At 38.5% G+C, this 25,019-nt stretch overlaps 1 protein-coding gene across 5 annotated transcripts in view; it reads left to right on the forward strand.

Moving 5' to 3' along the window:
- TSC22D2 (TSC22 domain family member 2) overlaps positions 1-6,056 on the forward strand; it is a 61,445-nt gene extending 55,389 nt beyond the window's left edge. For 2 of the 5 annotated variants that reach the window (XR_013175843.1, XR_013175844.1), the window contains exon 5: positions 300-348. Coding sequence is in view for 2 of the 5 variants with exons in the window: in XM_077160768.1 (XP_077016883.1) it covers positions 300-560 (261 nt within the window). In the remaining 3 variants the exon portion in view is untranslated. Of the gene's footprint in view, positions 1-299 lie in introns of all 5 variants that reach the window. The other 3 variants (XM_077160768.1, XM_077160769.1, XR_013175842.1) reach the window with 2 other exon arrangements.
- The last annotated feature ends 18,963 nt before the right edge of the window (positions 6,057-25,019 follow it).

Consider the following 25,019-nt stretch of genomic DNA (forward strand, 5'->3'; position numbering starts at 1 on the left):
TCTTGTTCTAATATCAAAGCATGTGATTTTAAACTTTTTGAATTCTGAACTTATAATGTTGGAAATCACTCCAGATTTAGAAAAGAAAATCCTGGCCTTGCTGCTCTAGTTGAACACCAGATTCTTACCACCACATCTCCCTATAGGGCCAGTTAAAATATACCAGCAACATTAAAAACAAGAGCAGGAAAACTAATTTAAAGATGCCTCAGGTTTATCAAGCACTAAGTAGGCTAGCACCAAATAGCTTCACCTTTTCCTTTCACTCTTCTTGACATTCCTAATTTTGTTTTTCACAGGATCTGGTGAAAAGCCATTTGATGTATGCAGTAAGAGAAGAAGTGGAAGTTCTAAAGGAACAAATAAAAGAATTAGTTGAAAGAAACTCTTTACTTGAACGAGAAAATGCACTGTTAAAATCTCTTTCAAACAATGATCAATTATCCCAACTCCCAGCCCAACAGGCCAACCCTGGTAGCACTTCTCAACAGCAAGCAGTGATAGCACAGCCTCCGCAAACAACGCAACCTCCACAGCAGCCGAATGTCTCCTCAGCGTAAAGCTTTCTTGCCTCATTAAGAAAAAAACTGAAAGCAATCTATCCTTGTGTGCCACTGGTGTTCTTTCCACTTTATATGAAAGCAAGTAGCCATGCTTCGGTTGTGTGTTTGGCCTTTTCAGTATTAGACAATCATTCTACCAGAGTTTTTCCTCTCTTTGAGATGTCATACAGCGCTGTTGATGTCCAGTTCTATGTTATCAGTACGCAAGGAAAATAATAGATGGGGTTTATCAAAGTGAGCAAAATCTGCATTTTTCCTGGTGCGCATGAGTGGGGTCTTTAAGAGCTTTGGTGGCTCACACGTTTCTTACCATGGATTACCCTGAGCCTTCCTATCACATTATCAGTAGTAGTTCATCTAAAGAGCCACTTTTCTCAATATCAATAACATACGCCTACATAAGTTTTCATTTATTTGTGTTTTATTTATTACAGGGCTGCTATTTTCATAATGTACATGAACAATGTCACAGAAATTTTTTAATTTTTTAAAATATAAGTATCAGTAAAGGAATTGAAAGACAGGATTGCATTTAATAGATAAAACGTTTGGGCAATAATTGAACAAAAGAATCCTGGCATATTTCTAACACTAATGGCAATTAACCTTCGGTATTTATTTTCACTAGTAAAGACCCAGCTTGAATGTAAATTTTGTATAGTGTAAGTATGAAGACCATAGTGCAACTGTACAGGTAGTCACCAGTTATTGTGATATAATAAATAATTGGGCTATTTTGATGAAGAAAACTTTGTTCATTTGTTTCTACTTTCTAATAGAGAAATTGCCACGATTCCTCTGCTTTTCGACATTTCGTATGACTTTTTTTTTTTTCGGGTGGGAATAAAAAGCTGTGAAATTGTTCAACCTACTTTGTAACCAAAGAAGCAAAGCTGTGTAATGGAGTTTTTTTTATAATGCACATTCTTTATGTATTTTTATTTAGTGTTTTCTCGGTCACAATTTTCTTTGCTGTCTAGCATGATCTGCATGACCTTTAATCTTTGAACCACTTTCGTACCTCATGTTTTTATCCAGCACTCTTATTGTAATATGTACTAGTCTGTGAACAATGTCAAATAAAAGGAACGAACAGGAGGTATATGGTGGAACTGAGCTAGTGTTCTGTACACTAGTTGTAAAAAAAAAAAATGAAGTGAGCCATCTTTTGTTCATTTAAAATGGTGTTTTGAATTTCGTATGCAGAAGACGTTTTGTTACATTGCAGATTTTAATGTATTTAATAAATGCAACATGCAGATTAAGTGCAGTGTATACTGAGTATTTAAATTAAAATGTACATTTCATAAATACAGTTTCAAGAAAAAGCATCATTTTGTGTATACTAACACATTAAGTGTATGTCAGAAGTTGATGTATAAATATATATTTTAACACATTTTCTGAAATTAAACTGCAGTTTTGTTGAAATATTTGGCTCTATATGTGTTCAAAATTTAATTTGATGAGAGATTTGTATTTTCACAGTTAAAATATTCCTTAAATGAAAACCTATGTTTATTAATGACTTGATAGTTTTTTAATTTTCAAAGTACACTAATTTAAAGGAATGCAGAAATGGTGAGCAATATTTGTATTCAATATTCTTATGTTAATGACAGAAGTAGGAAAGCCTTGTCTACAAGATCTTGAATTCAGAAAGATGCCTGTAGAAATTAAAATGCTATGTATCTATTAGCCACCTAGCTAAGCAGGAGTTGAGACGTGTTAACTCTCAATTAAAGGAGAATAAATAGTTTTGTTTATCTAACTGAAATAAAAACTTATTCAGATTAGTCACAACCAAAAGGCATAAACTGGGGCACAAATGAAAAGCTACCAGATAATTTGATTTCTAGTTATAACTGCAAGATATATTGGTCAATAGACAGAATTTTAATTTTAACGAATAACACAGACTAGAGTAAACAACCCTGAGGAAGTAGGTGAGATATGTGAAAGAATGTCGTTGGAATTTTTTTTTTTCTTTCTTGGGCATTAGGGGGTGCAAGGGCAAGAAGTCAAGCCCAGGTCTCCCAAATAACAAGTGAGCATTCTACCGGTGAACCTTCCGTATCATATACCTGTAGTTGGAATGTTAACCAAAAGTTTCTATGGTGTGCTCCTCAAGTGTTGCAGGGATTTAATAGAGGCAGAGAAAAACTAGTATTAAAGGTTTGGAATTTTTGTGGAAATAACTTGGTTCTGGGTGTAGAAAAACACTTTATAATAAGCATAAAAATAGTCACCAAGAAAATGATATGTTCAAGTTTAAAATAGTAATTAACAGGCAATTATTGCCCCACTTTTACATTAAAAATGCTAACACTACAATAGAAAAGGGGAGAAAATATGGATAGTTTACAGAAATAAATGACAAGTTTCTAAAGACTCAACTTCTAGTAACCTAAGAAATGCAAATTAATATTTTCAACAAATTGTCTTTTAAATAGCAGGAGTCTTCCTAGAAAAGTAGGCTTTCCTATGTACTTCTGGGATGTATTTTGGCAATACGTATGTTTCAAGAGCCTTAAATATTAACACTTGAATCAGTATTATTTCCAAGAATCAAACCTAGTCATTTAGAAATTCAATTAAGGATATTTGAAAAATTGAAAACTTTGGGTGTCCAAAAGTACTAATTCAATGCGAGTACATACATGAATGGAACATTAAGCAGCTATTTAAGAATGAGTATTTTGGTTTAATGACATAAGCAAATAACTCATGGTGCAATGTTCCAAAAAAAAAAGCAGAATTATTAGAGTGCTTGTCATTTGCTCTCCCATCATCCCTTTCCTCCCTTCGGATCCCAACCCTTTCTCTCTGGGGTAAAAAGAAAATGCTGTGGAAGGAAGTATTTATATCCAAAACTCCCATGAGTCACACCCCCACTCAAATCAGGAACAAAATAAGGATGGGAAAGCTGTTAAGTTTTTCAGCATCAGATGTATTGTACTTGGAAACAAATCAAGCATTCTCCCAATTGATTAGTTCATTTTAGCTCTTACAAGACTGAGTTTTACCCTGGAGATGTAGGGTCTTCTGCTCCACATAACTGGAATCTTAACTGAGAACCCAGTTTTTGTGTATAGTCTTAGAAAAGCCATCTGTCAATTATACCAGTTCATTACCCGTAGATCAAGGTGCAACACCACTTTCTGCTGGTTCAATTCAGCCAACCAGGAAATTAGAAAATTTTCTGATAGCGTCCACAATACAAACTTTAATTTTCCTCAAAGTATTTATTTTAGTTAGTGATATTGCAGCTTGGCCATATCCCTAAAATAAAGAGGGAGGGGAGTATTGATTACACTTTAACTCATAATAGTATGCCCAAAATAGCTAGATACTTCAAAATTTTTTTCCAATGTTCTGGAGTAATTAGAGGTATTGAGACAAGAATACTTACAATCACACCCTGATAGCTGGTGACCACAACTACCATTAAGCACAAAGAATTCTCACATGTCAGATTGTGGCATTTCTCCAAGTTCTAAAGACACTGCTAAACCATTTAAAAAAAAAAAGTGTCTTGAAGACAATAAGATTAGAGTAACCAGAGTACTCCTACTTTCCATAGAAACTTAATTTTGTAGAACCTGAAATAGAATATCAGATAATATTCTGTAAACAAATTTTTATGATGGTATGTCAAGTATGTTTTAGGGAAGGAAACTTCATAGCTCAGTGACAGGCACTTTATGACATGACAATTTTCAATAATCCTGTTAAATTCCAGGCCTCAAGGTTCATAGTCTAGTTGAGAACATAGACGAACTGATATGCAAAATAAATACTTGTTAGTATATACAGGCAAGGATGACTTTTTCAGGGAAGGCTTCCTCAAAGAGATGTTGCCTGAGTTGGAGGACACAAGCGTTAGCCAAAGAGAAGGGCATTCCAAGCAGGAGAAAACTACTCAGGCTTGAAGGAGAGCATGGACAAGGAAGCCTCCTTAGGACAACCACCGAGTTGTTCACTGGAGGAGGAAAGGTAGGCAATGACTGCCCCACCTATCTATAAAGGCAGTTATAGGACTATCTTGTGAAGTTCCTAATGGAAATTTGTCTTTGGTCTTTATGTACATGCCATTTTTCCCTCCACAAAGAATAATCCCTTCCCAGTATCGGGTCCTCTGCTCTTTCTTGCATTTTTGAAGAAAAATCAAAGAGCCCCAACTCACACTTGAAACTTTGGGTTAGTCTTCTCCTTTCAATAGCCATATATCCCTATAAAATGGAAGTTTTGTTTCCTGTTAAAGGAATTTCAAGAATTTTGCAAAACAGTGGGGGAAATAGAGGAGCCTTCACATTGTATCTCTCTATAAGTTGAGCTCTAAAGGTTTACCAAATTTGTCCTTTTATGGTGACTAGGATTAGAGAAACATGAGTTTAAAACCTACCCCTCATAGCTACTCCTTGCTCCCTGGGAAAGATAATACAGGATCTGGCCCCACGAATCAGAATAGGTTTTCTAGGGCTTCCATTTGCTAGCCTTTCATTCTTTGACAGGTAAATCTAGTGGGCTTCTTTCTTCCCCATAAATCCCCTGCCTAAGCAGAAGTAGCCCAATGCCCCACCCCAAGTCCTGCCTCAAGCCTCCTAGTGATCTATGTTTCTATTTTCTAGCAATGCCAACATGTTATTATTTAGGGATATACACTTGTACCCTCTTTTCCTTTTTGACATTCTAGAATGCATCCCTGTCTCACTTCTAAGCAGGTTGCAGCATCTCTATCACAAGATCCACTCTTTAAATGCATGTATTCTCTTTCTTGGTGAAAGGATTACTGTAAAAATGCTATTGTAGTTATTTCCCTGGTGGGGTACAATTAGTATGATAGGCTGTGTTTACAGATGCTAAGTTGGATGCCATATAAAACAAGAGAAGTTCACAAACATTTTTGCTCTTTTTATGGCATCATTATAAAAAAGAAAAAGACAACCTTTCAGGATTGGGGAGAGAAAAACTGGTATTGTGAGTTAGCTTTTCTTTTTTTTTTTCCTGCTCCTCACTAGGATATCTGATAGATTAAGCAGTTCTGGGAATTGTCCCATGGTCTGATTCATGGCTCCAGCTATAAAGCAAAATGTCTGAGTTTATGGACTAAAATAATTATCCCTTTGAAGGGGAAGGTATAGGTGTGCTAAATTAGCTCATTAAAATAACTGAATTTTAGAACAATGCAAATGCCACACACTTTAACTTTCCCAAATAGAAGTTTTGTTCACCTTTTCATTTCATTCTTTTGCATGCCTGAAAGATCTCTATTAATAACTATAAAGTTTTCTTGCCCACTGCATTCCAAAATGTTTTCCGGACCACAGTTCTTGCTGTCATTTCACAGGCAAGCAACGCATCTATAGATAGATCATACCTGAGGAAGTCCACAAACAGCAAGGGAACATTTTCCCCACACTTGAGCATGAAATAGCACCAGGTCAGTGTCTAATTCTAGTGTTCCTACCTAAGAAAAAATTATTTATTTTACATATATATATATATATATATATATATATATATATATATATAGTCACTTGATCAGATAGTTGACTTGCATGGACAGAAAAATATAAATATTGTGTAACTCTGTAAAGCTCCTAAAGTGACATTTTTTAGAAGTTTGGATTCTATTTTTTATTTTATAGAAACATTGTTGAAATGCAATTCAATTCTATTTCAATTAAGGTGCTGTACCTAGCTAGATCTTTGGGGATAGAAAGCTAAATGGGACATGATTTGTGCCCTCTAGGAACTCATAGTCCAGTATAAAAGTAAAAGCTGAAGTGCCATGTTGTTTATTGAATATATGTTATAGTTTATGGACCTCGCATCACTTGTTAAATGAAATCAGGTTCACATAAATCAACAGTAATATTGCCATACATTGTCAAGAAACAAGTTCTTTATGCAAATTTATTGAGATATATTCACATACCATATAATCATCCAAAATATACAATCAGTGGTTCACAGTATCATATAGTTGTGCATTCATCACAATCTATTTTTGAACATTTTCATTACTCCATAAACAGTAAAAATAAGAATAAAAAGAAAAGTAAAAAAGAGCACCTGCAACATCCCACGTCCTCTCTTCCCCCTATCATTTATTTATTTATTTTGCCGTTTATTTTCTTACTTCAGCAACAGGCTCATGATCTTGGCTGACAAAATCACCTACATTCAAAGAACCAAGTTAAGAATAACTCAGGTGCCTGGTGCCAAAAATAAATCTGTAATAGAGCTGAGAATCCAGAAACAGACACAATTATATATTTAGTAAATGATAAAAGTGGCATTTCAAATCAGTAGAGGAAAAAAGAATTATTCAACAAATTGTATTGAGACCAACCACATAACCATTTGGGAAACTATGAATTTAGATCTCTAACTTAAAAAAATTAGTTGTAGCAAGACTATCAGTAAGTCGTATACATTTTGGGACATACCCCTTTTAGAAATTGAAAACTTAAGCATCCTCTTCCTGTGAAGATGCACATGAGCAAAACAGTATTACAGATAAGTTACGAAGAAATGTGCAATCAGCAAAATAGGGGAAATGCACATTGAAACACATGAAATTATTTCAGAACAATTGGCCAATATTAAAATGTACAAACCGAAGTGCTGGCAAGAGCGTGGATAGACAGAATTCTACATTGCTATTGAGCATATGAGCACTTTTAAAGGCAATTGAGTAGTATCCATTAAAAATTTTAATTTGCATACCCTGTAACCCATTTATATTAATATATACCCTAAAGAAACGCTCATGTGTTCACAAGGTGGCTTGTGCAATGATGTCAATTGCACCTTCATCAAAATACCATAAAATTGGAAAAGCCAAAATATTTATCAAGAAGATGGAGTATGATATACATTATAAAATACTAGGCATCAATGAAAAAGAATGAGAGAGTCCTATATGTACTGACATGGAAAATTCTCTAAGATACAAAGTTAGGTTTCTTAAAAGTTTGAAAAAAGTTGAAGAAAATACATGTAATACATGTGATACTACTGATGTTAAAACACACACCACATGCATTCACACATATACCCACACAAATACCATGTAGTGTACTTCTATAAGTACGTATTTGTGTATTATGTAAATGTATAGAAAAGATCTGGAAGGATACTAACCAAACTGTTAACTGTAGTTTGGTGGAGTGCATTAGCTTTAACTGTAATGTTCGATGTTCATGTATTGTTTGTGTAATGACAAATTAATAAATCAGAAATAAAATAAAATAGAAAGTGTTTCCTTCTTGTCTTCTGCTACTGTCTCCCAGGTGCTCTAGATCTCATCATCTTGAGCCTTTTCCCCTCTCTTGGATTGCTTTTCCTTCTTGCCCCCATTTTTTCTACTTCTCCCACTCCTCTGGCTTTATGACATCAGTATTTATACAAATTCAATAAATAAGTCAGTGATAAATAAGTGAACAGCCTTCCCTAACTGGGAATCTTTTCCCTCCACTTACTTTTTCTGCTACTGCCTCTTCCTTTCCACTTCGTTTGCTTCTGGTCACTGCTCATAGCAATGTATTCCCACTGCCATTGAAATTGCTGCTGAAATTGTTCTTGTTAAGATCTACCAGTTATCATATTCTTCCTAGTCCCATTAGGTATCTCTCAGTTCTTACATAATTGCTCTGTTTTACCTGATTTCTGTGTATCATCAGTTGTCTAGCCTAGTAGATTATGTATCTTCATTTTCTTCTTTTCTTTTTGTTTTATGGGTTTTCCTTGTAAAAGAGTTTACAGCTAAATTTTAATTTTTTTACTCAATCTGTCTTTTAATAGGTGAATTTAAGCCATTTCTATTTATTATCACTACCGGAATAGTTGAACATATTTCTGCCATTTTATTTTGTTATCTACTTAAAATGCATTCTAGGGTTTTTCCTTCCCTTTTTTTCCCCTCTCTTTTATTCAATTCAGTATTTTCTTACTCATTTTTTACCCCTCTAATGATTGGAAGTCAAACATTCTATGCCCATTCTTCCAGTGATTGTCTTAACAATTTTTAAAATAGTTTTGTTGTGAACATTTTCAATCATCTGCAAAAATAAAGTAAACAGTATAATAACTCTCATGTACCTATCACCCGGGTCAAACAATTATCACCTAGCAGTCAATCTTGTATTCTACACTACCATCCACTTCAACACAATAATCTGGATTATTTTGAAGGAAATTGAGGAACTTCATTCATATATATTATATTTCAGTATGTATCACTAAAAATAAGGATTTTTTTAAAAAATCATAATTATAATACCATTATCCTACCTCAAAATTAACAAAACCTCCTTAACATCATCAAAATTCTAGTCAATATCCATTTTCCTCAATTTCTTTTAAAAAATTTTATAGTGTATTTGAATCCAGATCAAATAAGGTCCATACATTACAGTTGGTTGGCATGCCTCATAAGTTTCTTTTAATCTATAAGTTTTCCATTTTCACTCTTTCCCTTTTTTTTCTCTTAAAATTATTTGTTTTAGAGTTGTTTGTCTGGTAGCTTTTCCTAAAGTCTGGGTTTTCCTGACTTTATTCCTGTAGAATCTTCTGTCACCTGTATCCTGTAGTTTACTTAGATCTAGAAGCCTAATCAGCTTCAGGTTCATATTCTGTCTAGATGACTTCTTAAGTGGTGATATATACTTCCAGAGCATAATGTCTTGTTGTCTCTATTTTTGTGATGTAAACAGCATTGATGAAAAGTCCTATACCTATTAGACTATTAACTCTATTTTGCCTCACTCAATAGTGAAATACTTCTCTAAAGAGAAACTTGCTCTTGTCAACTGCCTTGAGGTATCATTCATATAGGAAAGGTAGGGACTTAATTCTTTGCTTTTATTTTCCAGTTTTCAAAATAATGAGTTGAGTACCTAGAAAGGAATTACAAAGAAGAAGAAGAAGGCTTTCTCTGATATTTTATTCTGGAAAGAAGGAAGAGATAATGAAGTGAGTTGCTTTAGGATAATATATTTAAGGTGTTGGTAGGGAGAAGCCAGAAATACTAAAAATAAATAAATAAATAAACCCTAAGAGGTGATGACAGGAAATAGAGACCAGAAGACTTGGCTGTTGTGGTAGTTAGGTTCAGGTGTCAACTTGGCCAGGTGAAGGTACCTAGTTCTATGCTGTGGGCAGGAGCCAATGGCATGTGAACCTCAACTGTTGCTGATCACATCTGCAGTCAACTAGGAGGCATGCCTTCTGTAATGAATGATGTTTGATTTAATCGGCTGGAAGCTTAAGTGAGAGAGGTCAATGTAGCACAGCCCAAAGTAGCTCAGCATACCTCATCATCAGCACTTGCAGTTCAACCCAGGCCTTTGGAGCTACAGAAAGGAATCACCCTAGGGAAAGTTGTTGGAACCTAGAGGCCTGGAGAAAAGGCCAGCAGAGATCACCCTGTGCCTTCCCACATAAAATAGAACCTCAGTTGAAAGTTAGCTACTTTTCCTCAAAAGAACTATACATTTTGAACTAAATAAATCCCCTTTTACTAAAAGCCAACCCAACTCTGGTGTGTTGCATTTCAGCAGCTAGAAAACTAGAACAGATCGTGGTACCAAGTGTGGTTAAGAAACAGAATCTTAAAAATGGGTTTTTTGAATGGTTTTCTAAACTGACCGGTCTCAAAGGAATTAAGGACTCTGATTCCCATAATCAGAGCGACACTGCCAATCCATGAAGTGAGTTGGCAAAAGAGATAGTCAAAATACCACCATTCAATTCTTCTACTGCTTCACTTGAACAAAGCCAGGCTCTGGGGATAATGTTTTTGACACCTTTATGGAGTTTTGTGGAAATAGGAGATATAAAGATGTTGGTTGGTTGTTGTCAGATACACTGTATACATTAATCAGTGAAAGGGATGGGCTTATGGCTTCAAACAAGACACTTAAATGCCGTCTGACAGATGTAGATGTTTCTGTGAGTGTTCTGAAAGAAAATCTTATTTCCTGTAGCCATAGACTTGAGATTTTTCTCTGAAAATCAGACCCAGAATCTTGTTAGAGTAGTAACTCTACAACATAAACGGAAATCTCAGTTTCATAAACTTGCATAGTGTCTGCCACTAAAGTGAGGGCATTGATTGGAAAAGAGCGAGACCCTGAAAAATAAGATGGCAACATATGGATTGATAATGATGTCAGGAATAAGGTTGAAACCCTAGGTCATGCTGAACCTTCTCTAGATAACCCTATAATAGTCTGCCCTAAGGACAACAGCCACTCCACCTCCAGCCTGCCTTGAGGAATTGGCCACCCAACCTCCTCCTGAAGGGATTAGCCTTAGAGTGATTAATCCTGTTTCGCCAGATGAAACTGCAAATGAATGCCCTGAAGCAAATGGCTTGGAAGATATTTCTTCTTTTCATGACCCACCCCCACCACCCCTCATTTCTTCCAGACCTATAACTAGACTAAAGTCCCAACAGGCCACTAAAGGTGAGGTACAAAGTATCACACATGAAGAGGTACATTATACTCCAAAAGAACTGTGTAAATTTTCCAATTTATATAGACAGAAATCAGGGGAATATGTGTGGCAATGGATTTTAAGGGTGTGGGATAATGGTGGGAGGAATATAAGGCTGAATTCATTGATATGGGCACACTAAGCAGAGAATCTGCATTTTATGTTATAGCTTGAGGGGTTAGAAAAGGCATTAACAGTTTGTTTGGATGGTTGGCTGAAACATGGATCAAAAGGTGGCCGACATTACCTGAGGCTGAAATGCCTGAACTGCCCTGGTATAATGCAGATGAGGGGATCCAGAGGCTTAGAGAGATTGGAATGTTAGAGTGGATTTATCATGCAAAGCCTGCTCTTACACCCCAGGAATGTCCAGAGGATGCACCTTTTACCAGAACAGTGAGAAATAAATTTGTGAGACTAGCACCATCATCCCTGAAGAGCTCTGTAGTTGCACTTCTCTGTAGGTCAGATATCACTGTGGGAACTGCTGCCACTGAGCTGGAATCCTTAAACACAATGGGGACTGGATCCTGAGTTGGCAGAACCCAGGTGGTACCACTTAATCGCCAAAGACAGGGTGGACATGGCTATTATAATAGACAGCAAACTCAGAGCAGGAGTCAAAATAATCTGACTCACAGAGATTTGTGGCATTGGCTAGCAAATCATGGGGTACCTAGAAACACAATAGAAGGGCAATCTGCTAAATTCTTGTTTGAGCTGTATAAACAAAAGAGTTCTAGGTCAAGTGAACAGAAGTGTAACCTGAATTACAAAAACACGGAGTCATGGCCCCTTAATCAATTTCCAGACTTGAGACAGTTTACAGACCCAGAGCCCCTTGAATGAAGGGGAGGCCAGGTCCCTTTTGGGGAGAACCCTGTTACACTTCTTAATATAACTTAAGCTTAATTGAACACCATAAGTACATGGAACCTTGAGTAGCACATAAGATTTTGAAGGTTTGTCCAGAGTGATGCCCCTATAAATCCCAGATTGATTTAAACAGTGAGTAAAAAAGTATTTGCAAAGTCTCCTAGGGGGAATGATGAGAAAGGAGGAAAATTTAACTTCCCCAAGTGGAGAATTCTAGATATTCTCACAAGCAGTGGGGACAACCAAAGCAATAGGCTGGTCCCCAATCTTGGGGTTTGTTCATATGAAACTTAACCCCAAAAGGATAAGTCAGGCCTACTTAAAATTAGGCCTAAGAGTCACCCCCAAGAGAACCTCTTTTCTTGCTCAGATGTGACCTCTCTCTCCAGCCAACACAACAAGCAAACTCACCGCCCTCCCCCTAACTACGTGGGACATGACTCCCAGGGGTGTGGACCTTCCTGGCAACATGGGACAGAAATCCTAGAATGAGCTGGAACTCAGCATCGAGGGACTGAGAAAACCTTCTCAACTAAAAGGGGGAAGAGTGAAACGGGACAAAATAAAGTGTCAATAGCTGAGAAATTCCAAACAGAATCAAGAGGTTATCGTGGAGGTTATTCTTAAGCATTAAATAGATAGCACCTTGTTAGTCAAGATGTAATGGAGAGGCTGGAGGGAACTGCCTGAAAATGTAGAGCTGTGTTCCAGTAGCCATGTTTCTTGAAGATGATTGTATAATGATATAACTTTCACAATGTGACCGTGTGATTGTGAAAAATTTGTGTCTGATACTCTTTTTATCTACCATATCAACAGACAAGTAAAACATATGGTATAAAAATAAATAATAGGGGGAACAAATGTTAAAATAAATTTAGTAGATTGAAATGCTAGTAATCAGTGAAAGGGAGGGGTAAGGGGTATGGCATGTATGAATTTTTTTCTGTTTTCTTTTTATTTCTTTTTCTGAATTGATGCAAATGTTCTAAGAAATGATCATGATGATGAATATACAACTATGTGATGATATTGTAAATTACTGCTTATATATGTAGAACAGAATGATCATAATAAGAATGTTTGTGTTTGTTTGTTATATATTTTTTTAAAAAAATTAAAAATGAATTATAATAATAATAAAAAGAGGCACAACACCTAGTTGGTCTCTTTGGATTTTGGTGACAACATATTCCTCATCTGCGTGTGCTACTCTGGCCCATTTATCAAGTGACCAGAAAAACTGCTAATTTTGAGTGGGGACCTGAACAAGAGGAGGCTCTGAGACAGGTCCAGGCTGCTATACAAGCTGCTCTGCCACTTGGACCATATGATCCAGCAGAGCCAATGGTGCTGGAAGTGTCAGTGGCAGATAGAGATGCTGTTTGGAGCCTTTGGCAGGCCCCTGAGGGAGAATCATAATGCAGACCCTTAGGATTTTGGAGCAAACCTTACCATCTGCTGCAGATAACTACTCTCTTTTTGAGAAACAGCTTTTGGCCTGCTACTGGGCCTTAGTGGAGACCGAATGCTTAACCATGGGCCACCAAGTTACCATGAGACCTGAGTTGCCTATCATGAACTGAGTGTTGTCTGATCCACCAAGCCATAAAGTTGGGCATGTACAGCAGCACTCCATCATAAAATGGAAATGGTATATATGACATAGGGCCAGAGCAGGTCTTGAAGGCACAAGTAAGTTACATGTGGAAGTGGGCCAAATACCCATGGTCTCCACTCCTGCCACATTATCTTTTCTTTCCCAGACCAGAGCTATGGCCTCTTGGGGAGTTCCTTACAGTGAATTGACTGAGGAAGAGAAAACTTGGGCCTGGTTTACAGATGGTTCAGCACAATATGCAGGTACCACCCAAAAGTGACAGCTGCAGCACAAAACCTGTTTCTGGGGTGTCCTTGAAGGATAGTGGTGAGGGGAAATCCTCCCAGGGGGCAGAACTTCAAGCACCCGGTTTTTCATTTTGCTTGGAAGAAGAACTGGCCAGAAGTGCCTTTGTATACTGATTCATGGGCTGTTGATAATGGTTTGGCTGGATGGTCAGGGACTTGGAAAGACCATAATTGGAAAATTGGTGACAAAAAGATCTGGGGAAGAGGTATGTGGATAGACATTTCTGAGTGGGCTAAAAACATGAAATATTTGTGTCCCATGTGAATGCATACCTGAGGGTGACTTCAGCAGAGGAAGGTTTTAATAATCAGGTGGATAAGATGACCCATTCTGTGAATACCGCTCAGCCTCTTTCCCCAGCAACTCCTGTCATTGTCCAATGGGCTCATGAACAAAGTGGTCATGGTGGTAGGGATGGAGGTTATGCATGGGCTCAGCAACATGGACTTCCACTCACCAAGGGCTGACCTAGCTACAGCCACTGATGAGTGCCCAATCTGCCAGCAGGAGAGACCCACACTCAGCCCCCGATATGGCACCATTCCCTGAGGTGACCAGCCAACTACATGGTGGCAAAGGGATTACATTGGACCACTCCCTTCATGGAAGAGGCAACGATTTTTTTCTAACTGGAATAGACACATACTCTGGTTATGTGTTTGCTTTCCCTGCATGCAATCCTTCTGCTAAAACTACCATCTGTGGGCTTATAGAATGCCTTATCTATCGTCATGGTATTCCACATGCCATAGCTTCTGATTAGGGAACACACTTCACAGCAAATGAAGTGCGGGAATAGGCACATACTCATGGAATTCTCTGGTCTTACCATGTTCCCCATCATCCAGAAGCGGATGGATTGATAGACTGATGGAACAGCCTTTTGAAAACTCAATTATGGTGCCAACTAGGTGGCAATACCTTGAAGGGCTGGGGTAATGTTCTCCAGGAAACTGCTTATGCTCTGAATCAGCATCCACTGTATGGTACTGTTTCTCCCATAGCCAGGATCCATGTGTCCAGGAACCAAGGGGTGGAAATGGGAGTGGTATCCCCATAGTGGATCCCTGGTGATCCACCAGGAAAATTTTTGGTTCCTATCCCTGCGACCCTGAGCTGTGCTGGTCTACAGGTTTTAGTTCCAAAAGGAGGAGTGCTAGAGAGGGCCAAGATGGCAGCTTAGTAAGGTACGCGCGTCTTAGTTCCTCCTCCAGAGCAACTACTAGGTGACCAGAAACAGTGCAGAACAGCTCCTGGGGCCACGGCAAGGACCGGACACACAGCGTACCCAAGTCTGGACTGGCTGGACCAGCTGCAAGACTCCGCTGCGGTGAACTCCCCGAGCAATGCGTGCTTCCCCGGGCTGCGGCGGCTGTCAGCAAGCACCCCTCCCTCCCTCCTTCCCGGACCGGCTGGGAGTCTCGGAGAAGCAAGTTCCCCAAGCCGCGGAGGCTGGCAGCTGGCACCCCTCTCTCGCAGGCAACTTCCCGGTCCGGCGGCGAGTCTCGGATCAGTGAGTTCCCCAAGCCGCGGTGGACGGCGACCAGCACCCCTCCCCAACAGGCCGCTTCCCAGTCTGGCGGCGAGTCTCAGATCAGCGAGTTCCCCAAGCGGCAGTGGCCGGCGACCAGTGCCCCTCCCCCACAGGTGGCTTCCCGGTCCAGTGGCGAGTCTCAGATCAGCAAGTTCCCCAAGCTGTGGCAGCCGGCGGCCAGTGCCTCTCCCCCAAAGGCGGCTGCCCGGAGGGAGAGGAGGGAGTCTCCGACAGAGGCAGGGACTGGGTCCAACCAAACACCAATAGTGGCATTAATAAAAGAGCCAGAACATCTTTTGCTGGTGGGACCCACAGACAGACAAGCACCACATAAGGGGCAGGATAAAAAAAACAGAGCCCAGAGACTTCACAGGAAAGTCTTTCAACCTGCTGGGTCTCACACTCAGGGAAATCTGATTAAATGTCCAGACGCCAGCAAAAAATAACAAATCACACCAGGAAAATTGAAGATATGGGCCAGTCAAAGGAACAAACCAATAGTTCAAATGAGACACAGGAGCTGAGACAACTAATTCTGAATATATGAACAGAAATGGAAAACCTCTTCAAAAGCCAAATCAATAAATTGAGGGAGGACATGAAGAAGGCAAGGGATGAACAAAAAGAAGAAATGGAAAGTCTGAAAAAACAAATCACAGAACTTATGGGAATGAAAGATACAGTAGAAGAGATGAAAAAAACAATGGAAACCTACAATGGTAGATTTCAAGAGACAGAGGTTAGAATTAGTGAACTGGCAGACGGAACATCTGAAATCCAAAAAGAAACAGAAACTATAGGGAAAAGAATGGAAAATTTTGAACAGGGTATCAGGGAACTCAAGGACAATATGAACCGCACAAATATACGTGTTGTGGGTGTCCCAGAAGGAGAAAAGAAGGGAAAAGGAGGAGAAAAACTAATGGAAGAAATTATCACTGAAAATTTCCCAACTCTTATGAAAGACCTAAAATTACAGATCCAAGAAGTGCAGCACACCCCAAAGAGAATAGATCCAAATAGGCATTCTCCAAGACACTTACTAGTTAGAATGTCAGAGGTCAAAGAGAAAGAGAGGATCTTGAAAGCAGCAAGAGAAAAACAATCCATCACATACAAGGGAAATCCAATAAGACTATGTGTAGATTTCTCAGCAGAAATCATAGAGGCAAGAAGACAGTGGGATGATATATTTAAATTACTAAAAGAGAAAAACTGCCAACCAAGACTTCTATATCCAGCAAAATTGTCCTTCAAAAATGAGGGAGAAATTAAAACATTTTCAGACAAAAAGTCACTGAGAGAATTTGTGACCAAGAGACCAGCTCTGCAAGAAATACTAAACGGAGCACTAGAGTCAGATAAAAAAAGACAGAAGAGAGAGGTATGGAGAAGACTGTAGAAAGAAGGAAAATTAGATATGATATATATAACACAAAAGGCAAAATGGTAGAGGAAAGTATTAGCCAAACAGTAATAACACTAAAAGTTAATGGACTGAATTCCCCAATCAAAAGACATAGATTGGCAGAATGGATTAAAAAACAGGATCCTTCTATATGCTGTCTACAGGAAACACATCTTAGACCCAAAGATAAACATAGGTTGAAAGTGAAAGCTTGGGAAATGATATTTCATGCAAATAACAACAAGAAAAGAGCAGGAGTAGCTATGCTAATATCCAACAAATTAGGCTTCAAATGTAAAACAGTTAAAAGAGACAAAGAAGGATACTATCTACTAATAAAAGGAACAATTAAACAAGAAGACATAACAATCATAAATATTTATGCACCAAATCAGAATGCCCCAAAATACATGAGGAATACACTACAAATACTGAAAAGGGAAATAGACACATCTACCATAATAGTTGGAGACTTCAATTCCCCACTCTTATCAATGGACAGAACATCTAGACAGAGGATCAATAAAGAAACTGAGAATTTGAATATTACAATAAATGAGCTAGACTTAACAGACATTTATAGGACATTACACCCCACAACAGCAGGATACACCTTTTTCTCAAGTGCTCATGGATCATTCTCAAAGATAGACCATATGCTGGTTCACAAAGCAAGTCTCAACAAATTTAAAAAGATTGAAATCATACACAACACTTTCTCAGATCATAAAGGAATAAAGTTGGAAATCAATAATAGGCAGAGTGCCAGAAAATTCACAAATACGTGGAGGCACAACAACACACTCTTAAACAACCAGTGGGTCAAGGAAGAAATTACAAGAGAAATTAGTAAATATCTCGAGGCAAATGAAAATGAAAACACAACATATCAAAACGTATGGGACGCAGCAAAGGCAGTGCTAAGAGGGAAATTTATTGCCCTAAATGCCTATATCAGAAAAGAAGAAAGGGCAAAAATTTGGGAATTAACTGTCCACTTGGAAGAACTGGAGAAAGAACAGCAAACTAACCCCAAAGCAAGCAAAAGGAAAGAAATAACAAAGATTAGAGCAGAAATAAATGAAATTGAAAACATGAAAACAATAGAGAAAATCAATAAGACCAGAAGTTGGTTCTATGAGAAAATCAACAAGATTGATTGGCCCTTAGCAAGACTGACAAAAAGAAGAAGAGAGAGGATGCAAATAAATAAGATCAGAAATGGAAGAGAGACATAACCAGTGACCTCACAGAAATAGAGGAGGTAATAACAGGATACTATGAACAACTTTATGCTAATAAATACAACAATGTAGATGAAATGGACAAGTTCCTAGAAAGGCATGAACAACCAACTTTGACTCAAGAAGAAATAGATGACCTCAACAAACCAATCACAAGTAAAGAAATTGAATCAGTCATTCAAAAGCTTCCCAAAAAAAAAGTCCAGGGCCAGACGGCTTCACATGTGAATTCTACCAAACATTCCAGAAAGAATTAGTACCAACCCTGCTCAAACTCTTCAAAAAAATTGAAGTGGAGTGAAAGCTACCTAATTCATTCTATGAAGCCAACATCACCCTCATACCAAAACCAGGCAAAGATATTACAAAAAAAGAAAACTACAGACCAATCTCTCTAATGAATATAGATGCAAAAATCCTCAACAAAATTCTAGCAAATCAAATCCAGCAACACATTAAAAGAATTATACATCATGACCAAGTAGGATTCATCCCAGGTATGCAAGGATGGTTCAACATAAGAAAATCAATTAATGTAATACACCATATCAACAAATCAAAGCAGAAAAATCACATGATCATCTCAATTGATGCAGAGAAGGCATTTGACAAGATTCAACATCCTTTCCTGTTGAAAACACTTCAAAGGATAGGAATACAAGGGAACTTCCTTAAAATGATAGACGGAATATATGAAAAACCCACAGCTAATATCATCCTCAATGGGGAAAAATTGAAAACTTTCCCCCTAAGATCAGGAACAAGACAAGGATGTCCATTATCACTACTGTTATTCAACATCATGTTGGAAGTTCTAGCCAGAGCAATTAGACAAGAAAAAGAAATACAAGGCATCAAAATTGGAAAGGAAGAAGTAAAACTATCATTGTTTGCAGATGATATGATACTATACATCGAAAACCCTGAAAAATCCACAGCAAAATTACTAGAGCTAATAAATGAGTACAGCAAAGTAGCAGGTTACAAGATCAACATTCAAAAATCTGTAGTGTTTCCATACGCTAGCAATGAACAAGCTGAGGGGGAAATCAAGAAATGAATTCCATTTACAATTGCAACTAAAAGAATAAAATACTTAGGAATAAATTTAACTAAAGAGACAAAAGACCTATACAAAGAAAACTACAAAAAACTGTTAAAAGAAATCACAGAAGACCTAAATAGATGGAAGGGCATACCGTGTTCATGGATTGGAAGACTAAATATAGTTAAGATGTCAATTCTACCTAAATTGATTTACAGATTCAACACAATACCAATCAAAATCCCAACAACTTATTTTTCAGAAATAGAAAAACCAAAAAGCAAATTTATCTGGAAGGGCAGGGTGCCCCAAATTGCTAAAAGTATCTTGAGGAAAAAAAACGAAGCTGGAGGTCTCACGCTGCCTGACTTTAAGGCATACTATGAAGCCACAGTGGTCAAAACAGCATGGTACTGGCATAAAGATAGATATATCGACCAATGGAATCGAACAGAGTGCTCAGATATAGACCCTCTCATCTATAGACACTTGATCTTTGATAAGGCAGTCAAGCCAACTCACCTGGGACAGAACAATCTCTTCAATAAATGGTGCCTAGAGAACTGGATATCCATATGCAAAAGAATGAAAGAGGACCCGTATCTCACACCCTATACAAAAGTTAACTCAAAATGGATCAAAGATCTAAACATTAGGTCTAAGACCATAAAACAGTTAGAGGAAAATGTAGGGAGATATCTTATGAATCTTACAATTGGAGGCAGTTTTATGGACCTTAAACCTAAAGCAAGAGCACTGAAGAAAGAAAGAAAGAAATGGGAGCTCCTCCAAATTAAACACTTTTGTGCATCAAAGAACTTCATCAAGAAAGTAGAAAGACAGCCTACACAATGGGAGACAATATTTGGAAATGACATATCAGATTAAGGTCTAGTATCCAGAATTTATAAAGAGATTGTTCAACTCAACAACAAAAAGACAGCCAATCCAATTACAAAATGGGAAAAAGACTTGAACAGACACCTCTCAGATGAGGAAATGCAAATGGCCAAAAGGCACATGAAGAGATGCTCAATGTCCCTGGCCATTAGAGAAATGCAAATCAAAACCACAATGAGATATCATCTCACACCCACCAGAATGGCCATTATCAACAAAACAGAAAATGACAAGTGCTGGAGAGGATGCGGAGAAAGAGGCACACTTATCCACTGTTGGTGGGAATGTCAAATGGTGCAACCACTGTGGAAGGCAGTTTGGCAGTTCCTCAAAAAGCTGAATATAGAATTGCCATACGACCCAGCAATACCATTGCTAGGTATCTACTCAAAGGACTTAAGGGCAAAGACACAAACGGACATTTGCACACCAATGTTTATAGCAGCATTATTTACAATTGCAAAGAGATGGAAACAGCCAAAATGTCCATCAACAGATGAGTGGCTAAACAAACTGTGGTATATACATACAATGGAATATTATGCAGCTTTAAGACAGAATAAACTTATGAAGCATGTAATAACATGGATGAACCTAGAGAACATTATGCTGAGTGAGTCTAGCCAAAAACTAAAGGACAAATACTGTTGGTCCCACTGATGTGAACCAACATTAGAGAATAAACTTGGAATATGTCATTGGTAACAGAGACCGTTAGGAGATAGAAATAGGGTAAGATAATGGGTAATTGGAGCTGAAGGGTTACAGACTGTGCAACAGGACTGGATACAAAAACTCAGAAATGGACAGCACAATACTACCTAATTGTAATGTAATTATGTTAAAACACTGAATGAAGCTGCATCTGAGGTATAGTCTTTTGTTTTTTATTTTTTTAATTTTTTCTCTCTATTATCGTTTTATTTCTTTTTCTGTTGTCTTTCTATTTCTTTTTCTAAATTGATGCAAATGTACTAAGAAATGATGACTATGCATCTATGTGATGATATTAAGAATTACTGATTGTATATGTAGAATGGAATGATTTCTAAATGTTGTGTTAGTTAATTTTTTTAATTAATAAAAAAAGGGGGGGGAGGGGAGTGCTTCCACCCGGAGAAACAGCAACGATTCCATTGAACTAGAATCTAAGACTGTCACCCGGTCACTTTGGGCTACTCATGCCCCTAGATCAACAAGTCAAGAAGGGGATTACATTACTGGGTTGGGTAATTGACCCTGACTATCAGGGGGAAATAGGACTGCTACTACACAATGGAGGTAAAGAAGAGTTTTCCTGGAATATAGGAGATCCCCTAGGATGTCTTTTATTACTACCATGCCCTGTGATTAAAATCAATGGAAAACTGCAACAACCCAATCCAGGCAGGGCTATCATGAATGAAGGAAGGTTTGGGTCACCCCACCAGGCAAAGAACCATGGCCAGCTGAAGTGCTTGCTCAGGGTAAAGGGAACATGGAATGGGTAGGGAAGAAGGTAGTGATAAATATGAACTATGACCATGTGATCAGTTACAGAAATGAGGACAGTAGTGCTGTTTGGTTCATTTTATACTATTTAAATTGTGAGATATCAAGTTTAAGAATGAATATTACCCACGGACTTGCACCCTATTCTAGAGAGATTTAATGTGTTCCGGTTATATGCAGGAGTATTGTTAGGTGAGAAAAAAAATGTATCTTTTATTGTTTTCTATTTAGAAATTAGGTATGGTTTAAGGTGATGAGTTGACAAGGGGTGGACTGTCATGGTCAGGTTCATGTGTCAATTTGGCCAGGTGGTGGTACCTGTTTGTCTGGTTGGGCAAGTGCTGACCTGTCTTTTGCTGTGAGAACATTTCATAGAATTAAATCATGATCATGTTGGCTATATCCACAGATGATTCCATTTGTAATCAGCCAAGGGGAGTGTCTTCTTTAATGAGTGATGCTTACTGTAATCACTGGAAGCCTTTTAAGGAGGATTCAAAAAAGAGAGGTTCTCTTCCTACTTCAGCCGGTGAACCTCTCCTGTGGAGTTCATCCAGACCCTCCATCAGAATCATTGGCTTTACAGCCTGCCCTACAGATTTTGGACTCTACAATTCCATGGTTATGTGAGACACTTTTATAAATCTTATATTTAAGAATATTTCCTTTGATTCTGTGTTTCTAGAGAACCCTAACTAATACAGCTTGGTACCAGGATTGGTGTGCTGCTGCAGTTTACAAATAATAGATATGTTGGAATGGTTTTTTGGATGGATAAGGGGAAGATTTTGGAGGAACTGTGAAGAGAATGATGCAGAAGACCTGGAATCGTTGAAGAGACTGTTGGTGTAAATGGAACCACTGCCAATCTGGACAAAGGCAGACACAAAAGGGACAAATTGGAGTTTGCAGAGTAAGAACCATAGAAGCTCGGGTCTGAAGCCAAGAAACCTCAGCCAGGAGAGTGGACCAACCCATATACATGGAGAGGGTGAGTTTGCCCTGAAGGCAGAGGATTAGTCTCCCACCTTGTTGCAGTGGAAGAGTTGTGCTGCCTCAGACCTTGGAAAGGTTCAGCACACTCCTTAGGAACTGGGGAGAGCCTGACTGCCACCACATGGAGGGATTGAGCATGTTCCCCCAAAATGGCAGGGAGTCCAAGTGTGGCCCCAATGCTTGAAGGGGGTGGAGCCGAGAAAAAGGTGGTCTCCTCAATGTCCCCTGAGGTTGATTTGGAAAGAGGCAGACTACTGCGTATGCCCTTGAAAAGGGTGGGACTATCACTTTCTAAAGCTGAAGGATAAATGACTTTCAGAAGTTGAAATCCAATGGTGTTTGCCCTGCGGGTTTTCAGAACTGTTTGGGTCTTCTGACTCCTGTGTTCCTTTCAATTTCTCCCTATGGAAATGAAACCTGTATCCTGTGAACATCTTCCTTTGCCTGTTGTCACCAGATAACTTGTTTTGAGATTCATAGGTCCACGGCCAGAAGAGAATTTTTGTTACTTTAATATCATTTAAGGTGATGTGCATAGTTGCCAAGTTGACAAGGGGTGGACATTTGGTAGTTAGGTTCAGGTGTCAACTTGGCCAGGTGAATGTACTTAGTTCTATTGCTGTGGGCATGAGCCAATGGCATGTGAACCTCATCTGTGGCTGATTACATCTGCAGTTAGCTAGGAGGCGTGCCTGCTGCAATGAATGATGATTGATTTAATTGGCTGGAAGCTTAAGTGACAGAGGTCAATGTAGCACAGCCCAAAGCAGCTCAGCATACCTCATCTCAGTACTCGCAGCTCTGTCCAGGCCTTTGGAGATGCAGAAAGGAATCATCCCAGGGAAAGTTGTCGGAACGCTGAGGCCTGGAGAGAAGGCCAGCAGAGATCATCCTGTGCCTTCCTGCGTAAGAAAGAACCTCAGTTGAAAGTTAGCTGCCTTTCTTCTGAAGAACCATACATTTTGAACTAAATAAATCCCCTTTTATTAAAAGCCAATCCATCTCTGGTGTGTTGCATTCCAACAGCTAGCAAATTAAAACAGCTGTATACTGCAAATACTGGGAAAAACTTCTGAAAGAATGGGGCAGGAAGCCCATATCTGGCAGAGTGAGGAATGGTTCAAAAATAGCAGCAGTAAGAAAAAGCAGGTCAGATCATCCCAAGAATCTAGGGAGTGAAGAGTTACTCATTCACAAATGAGTGGTGAATGTTTGTGTGCTTACCTTCTCCCAAACTGAAACTGAAGACACTTTCTTTGCAAGCTGAAAAAGAACCAGAAATTTGATAAGACCACATGGGATCAATAGGCCAAACCCTTGATCTTGAGGCTTGCTTTTGTGAAGCTTATGTATGTAGCAGAAAAGCTTAGCCTACCTATAAGTATGACTAACAGTAACCTCCAGAGGACCTCTTTTGTGGCTCAGATGTGGTCTTCCTCTCTCTAAGCCCAACTCTGCAAGTGAAATCATTGCCCCCGCCCATAACATCCAGGGGTGAAAGTCTCCCTGCCAGCATGGGAGATAACTCCCAGGGATGGGTCTGGCCCTGGTACCACGGGATCAACAATGCCATCCTGACCAAAAGGGGAAAAAGAAATGTAGCATATAAGGTATCAGTAGCTGAGAGACTTCAAATGGAGTTGAGAGGTTACTCTGGAGGTCACTCTTATTCAAGCTTCAGTTAGACATTGCTACCCATCATAACTTACCAAACCCCAACCAAAACCATTCCTGCCAACCCTAAAAGCAGCTAGGGTGTTATATAAGATTCTACAAAGGTTCCATGTAGGTTTTTTCCAGAAACCTACAACCTCCAGATGGGTCCCTGAACTAGATAAGTCCTGAAACCTAGAGAGGCCAACCTCTCCAGAACATCAGCTAGTCCATCTCCCCACCCCATATTATTGACAGCCCCTTCCAACATGAAAAAGTTAAAGTGGGCATAACCCAAATTCCCCTCAAGTGTGAGATAGAAAGATCAAAGGTGATGGTGGAGGTATACAGAAAAGGTAGGGTTTAACAAACAAGTATGATTACTGAGTCATTATTTTGATACTTCTTTTATTCTCCATTATGTTACAGCAGATAGCAATAAAAACTTAAAATTGTGGAATTGTAACCCATACCAAACTCTGAAATCTGTTCTACAATTAATTGTTGAACTGCACCTTGAAATTTATTGCTTTTTTGTATATATGCTATTTTTCACAAAAAAGAAAAAAAGTCTATTGTGATGATAAGAAAATATTTATTCCATCTAGCCTCCAAAGTTCTGGAGTAGCTAGAAGGAAAAATCTGAGAGGATTGTATGGTAGTTCATGACAAACTCTGGGATCTGTCCTGTAACTACTTGTTGAAGAGTGCTTTGAAAATTATTGCTTTTTTCTTGCTTTGCTTTATATATATGCTACATTATACAATTAAAAAAAAGTTAAAGGAAAAAAAAGAAAGACCATATAGGGGTAGGTAACATGTAGCATATACAGCTTTACTTTTAAGCAGAGTAATAAAGGTCAACAATACTGTAACCAAGAAATTGAGTTA

The sequence above is a fragment of the Tamandua tetradactyla genome, chromosome 5, assembly GCF_023851605.1.
Source record: "Tamandua tetradactyla isolate mTamTet1 chromosome 5, mTamTet1.pri, whole genome shotgun sequence".
Lineage (NCBI taxonomy): Eukaryota > Metazoa > Chordata > Mammalia > Pilosa > Myrmecophagidae > Tamandua > Tamandua tetradactyla.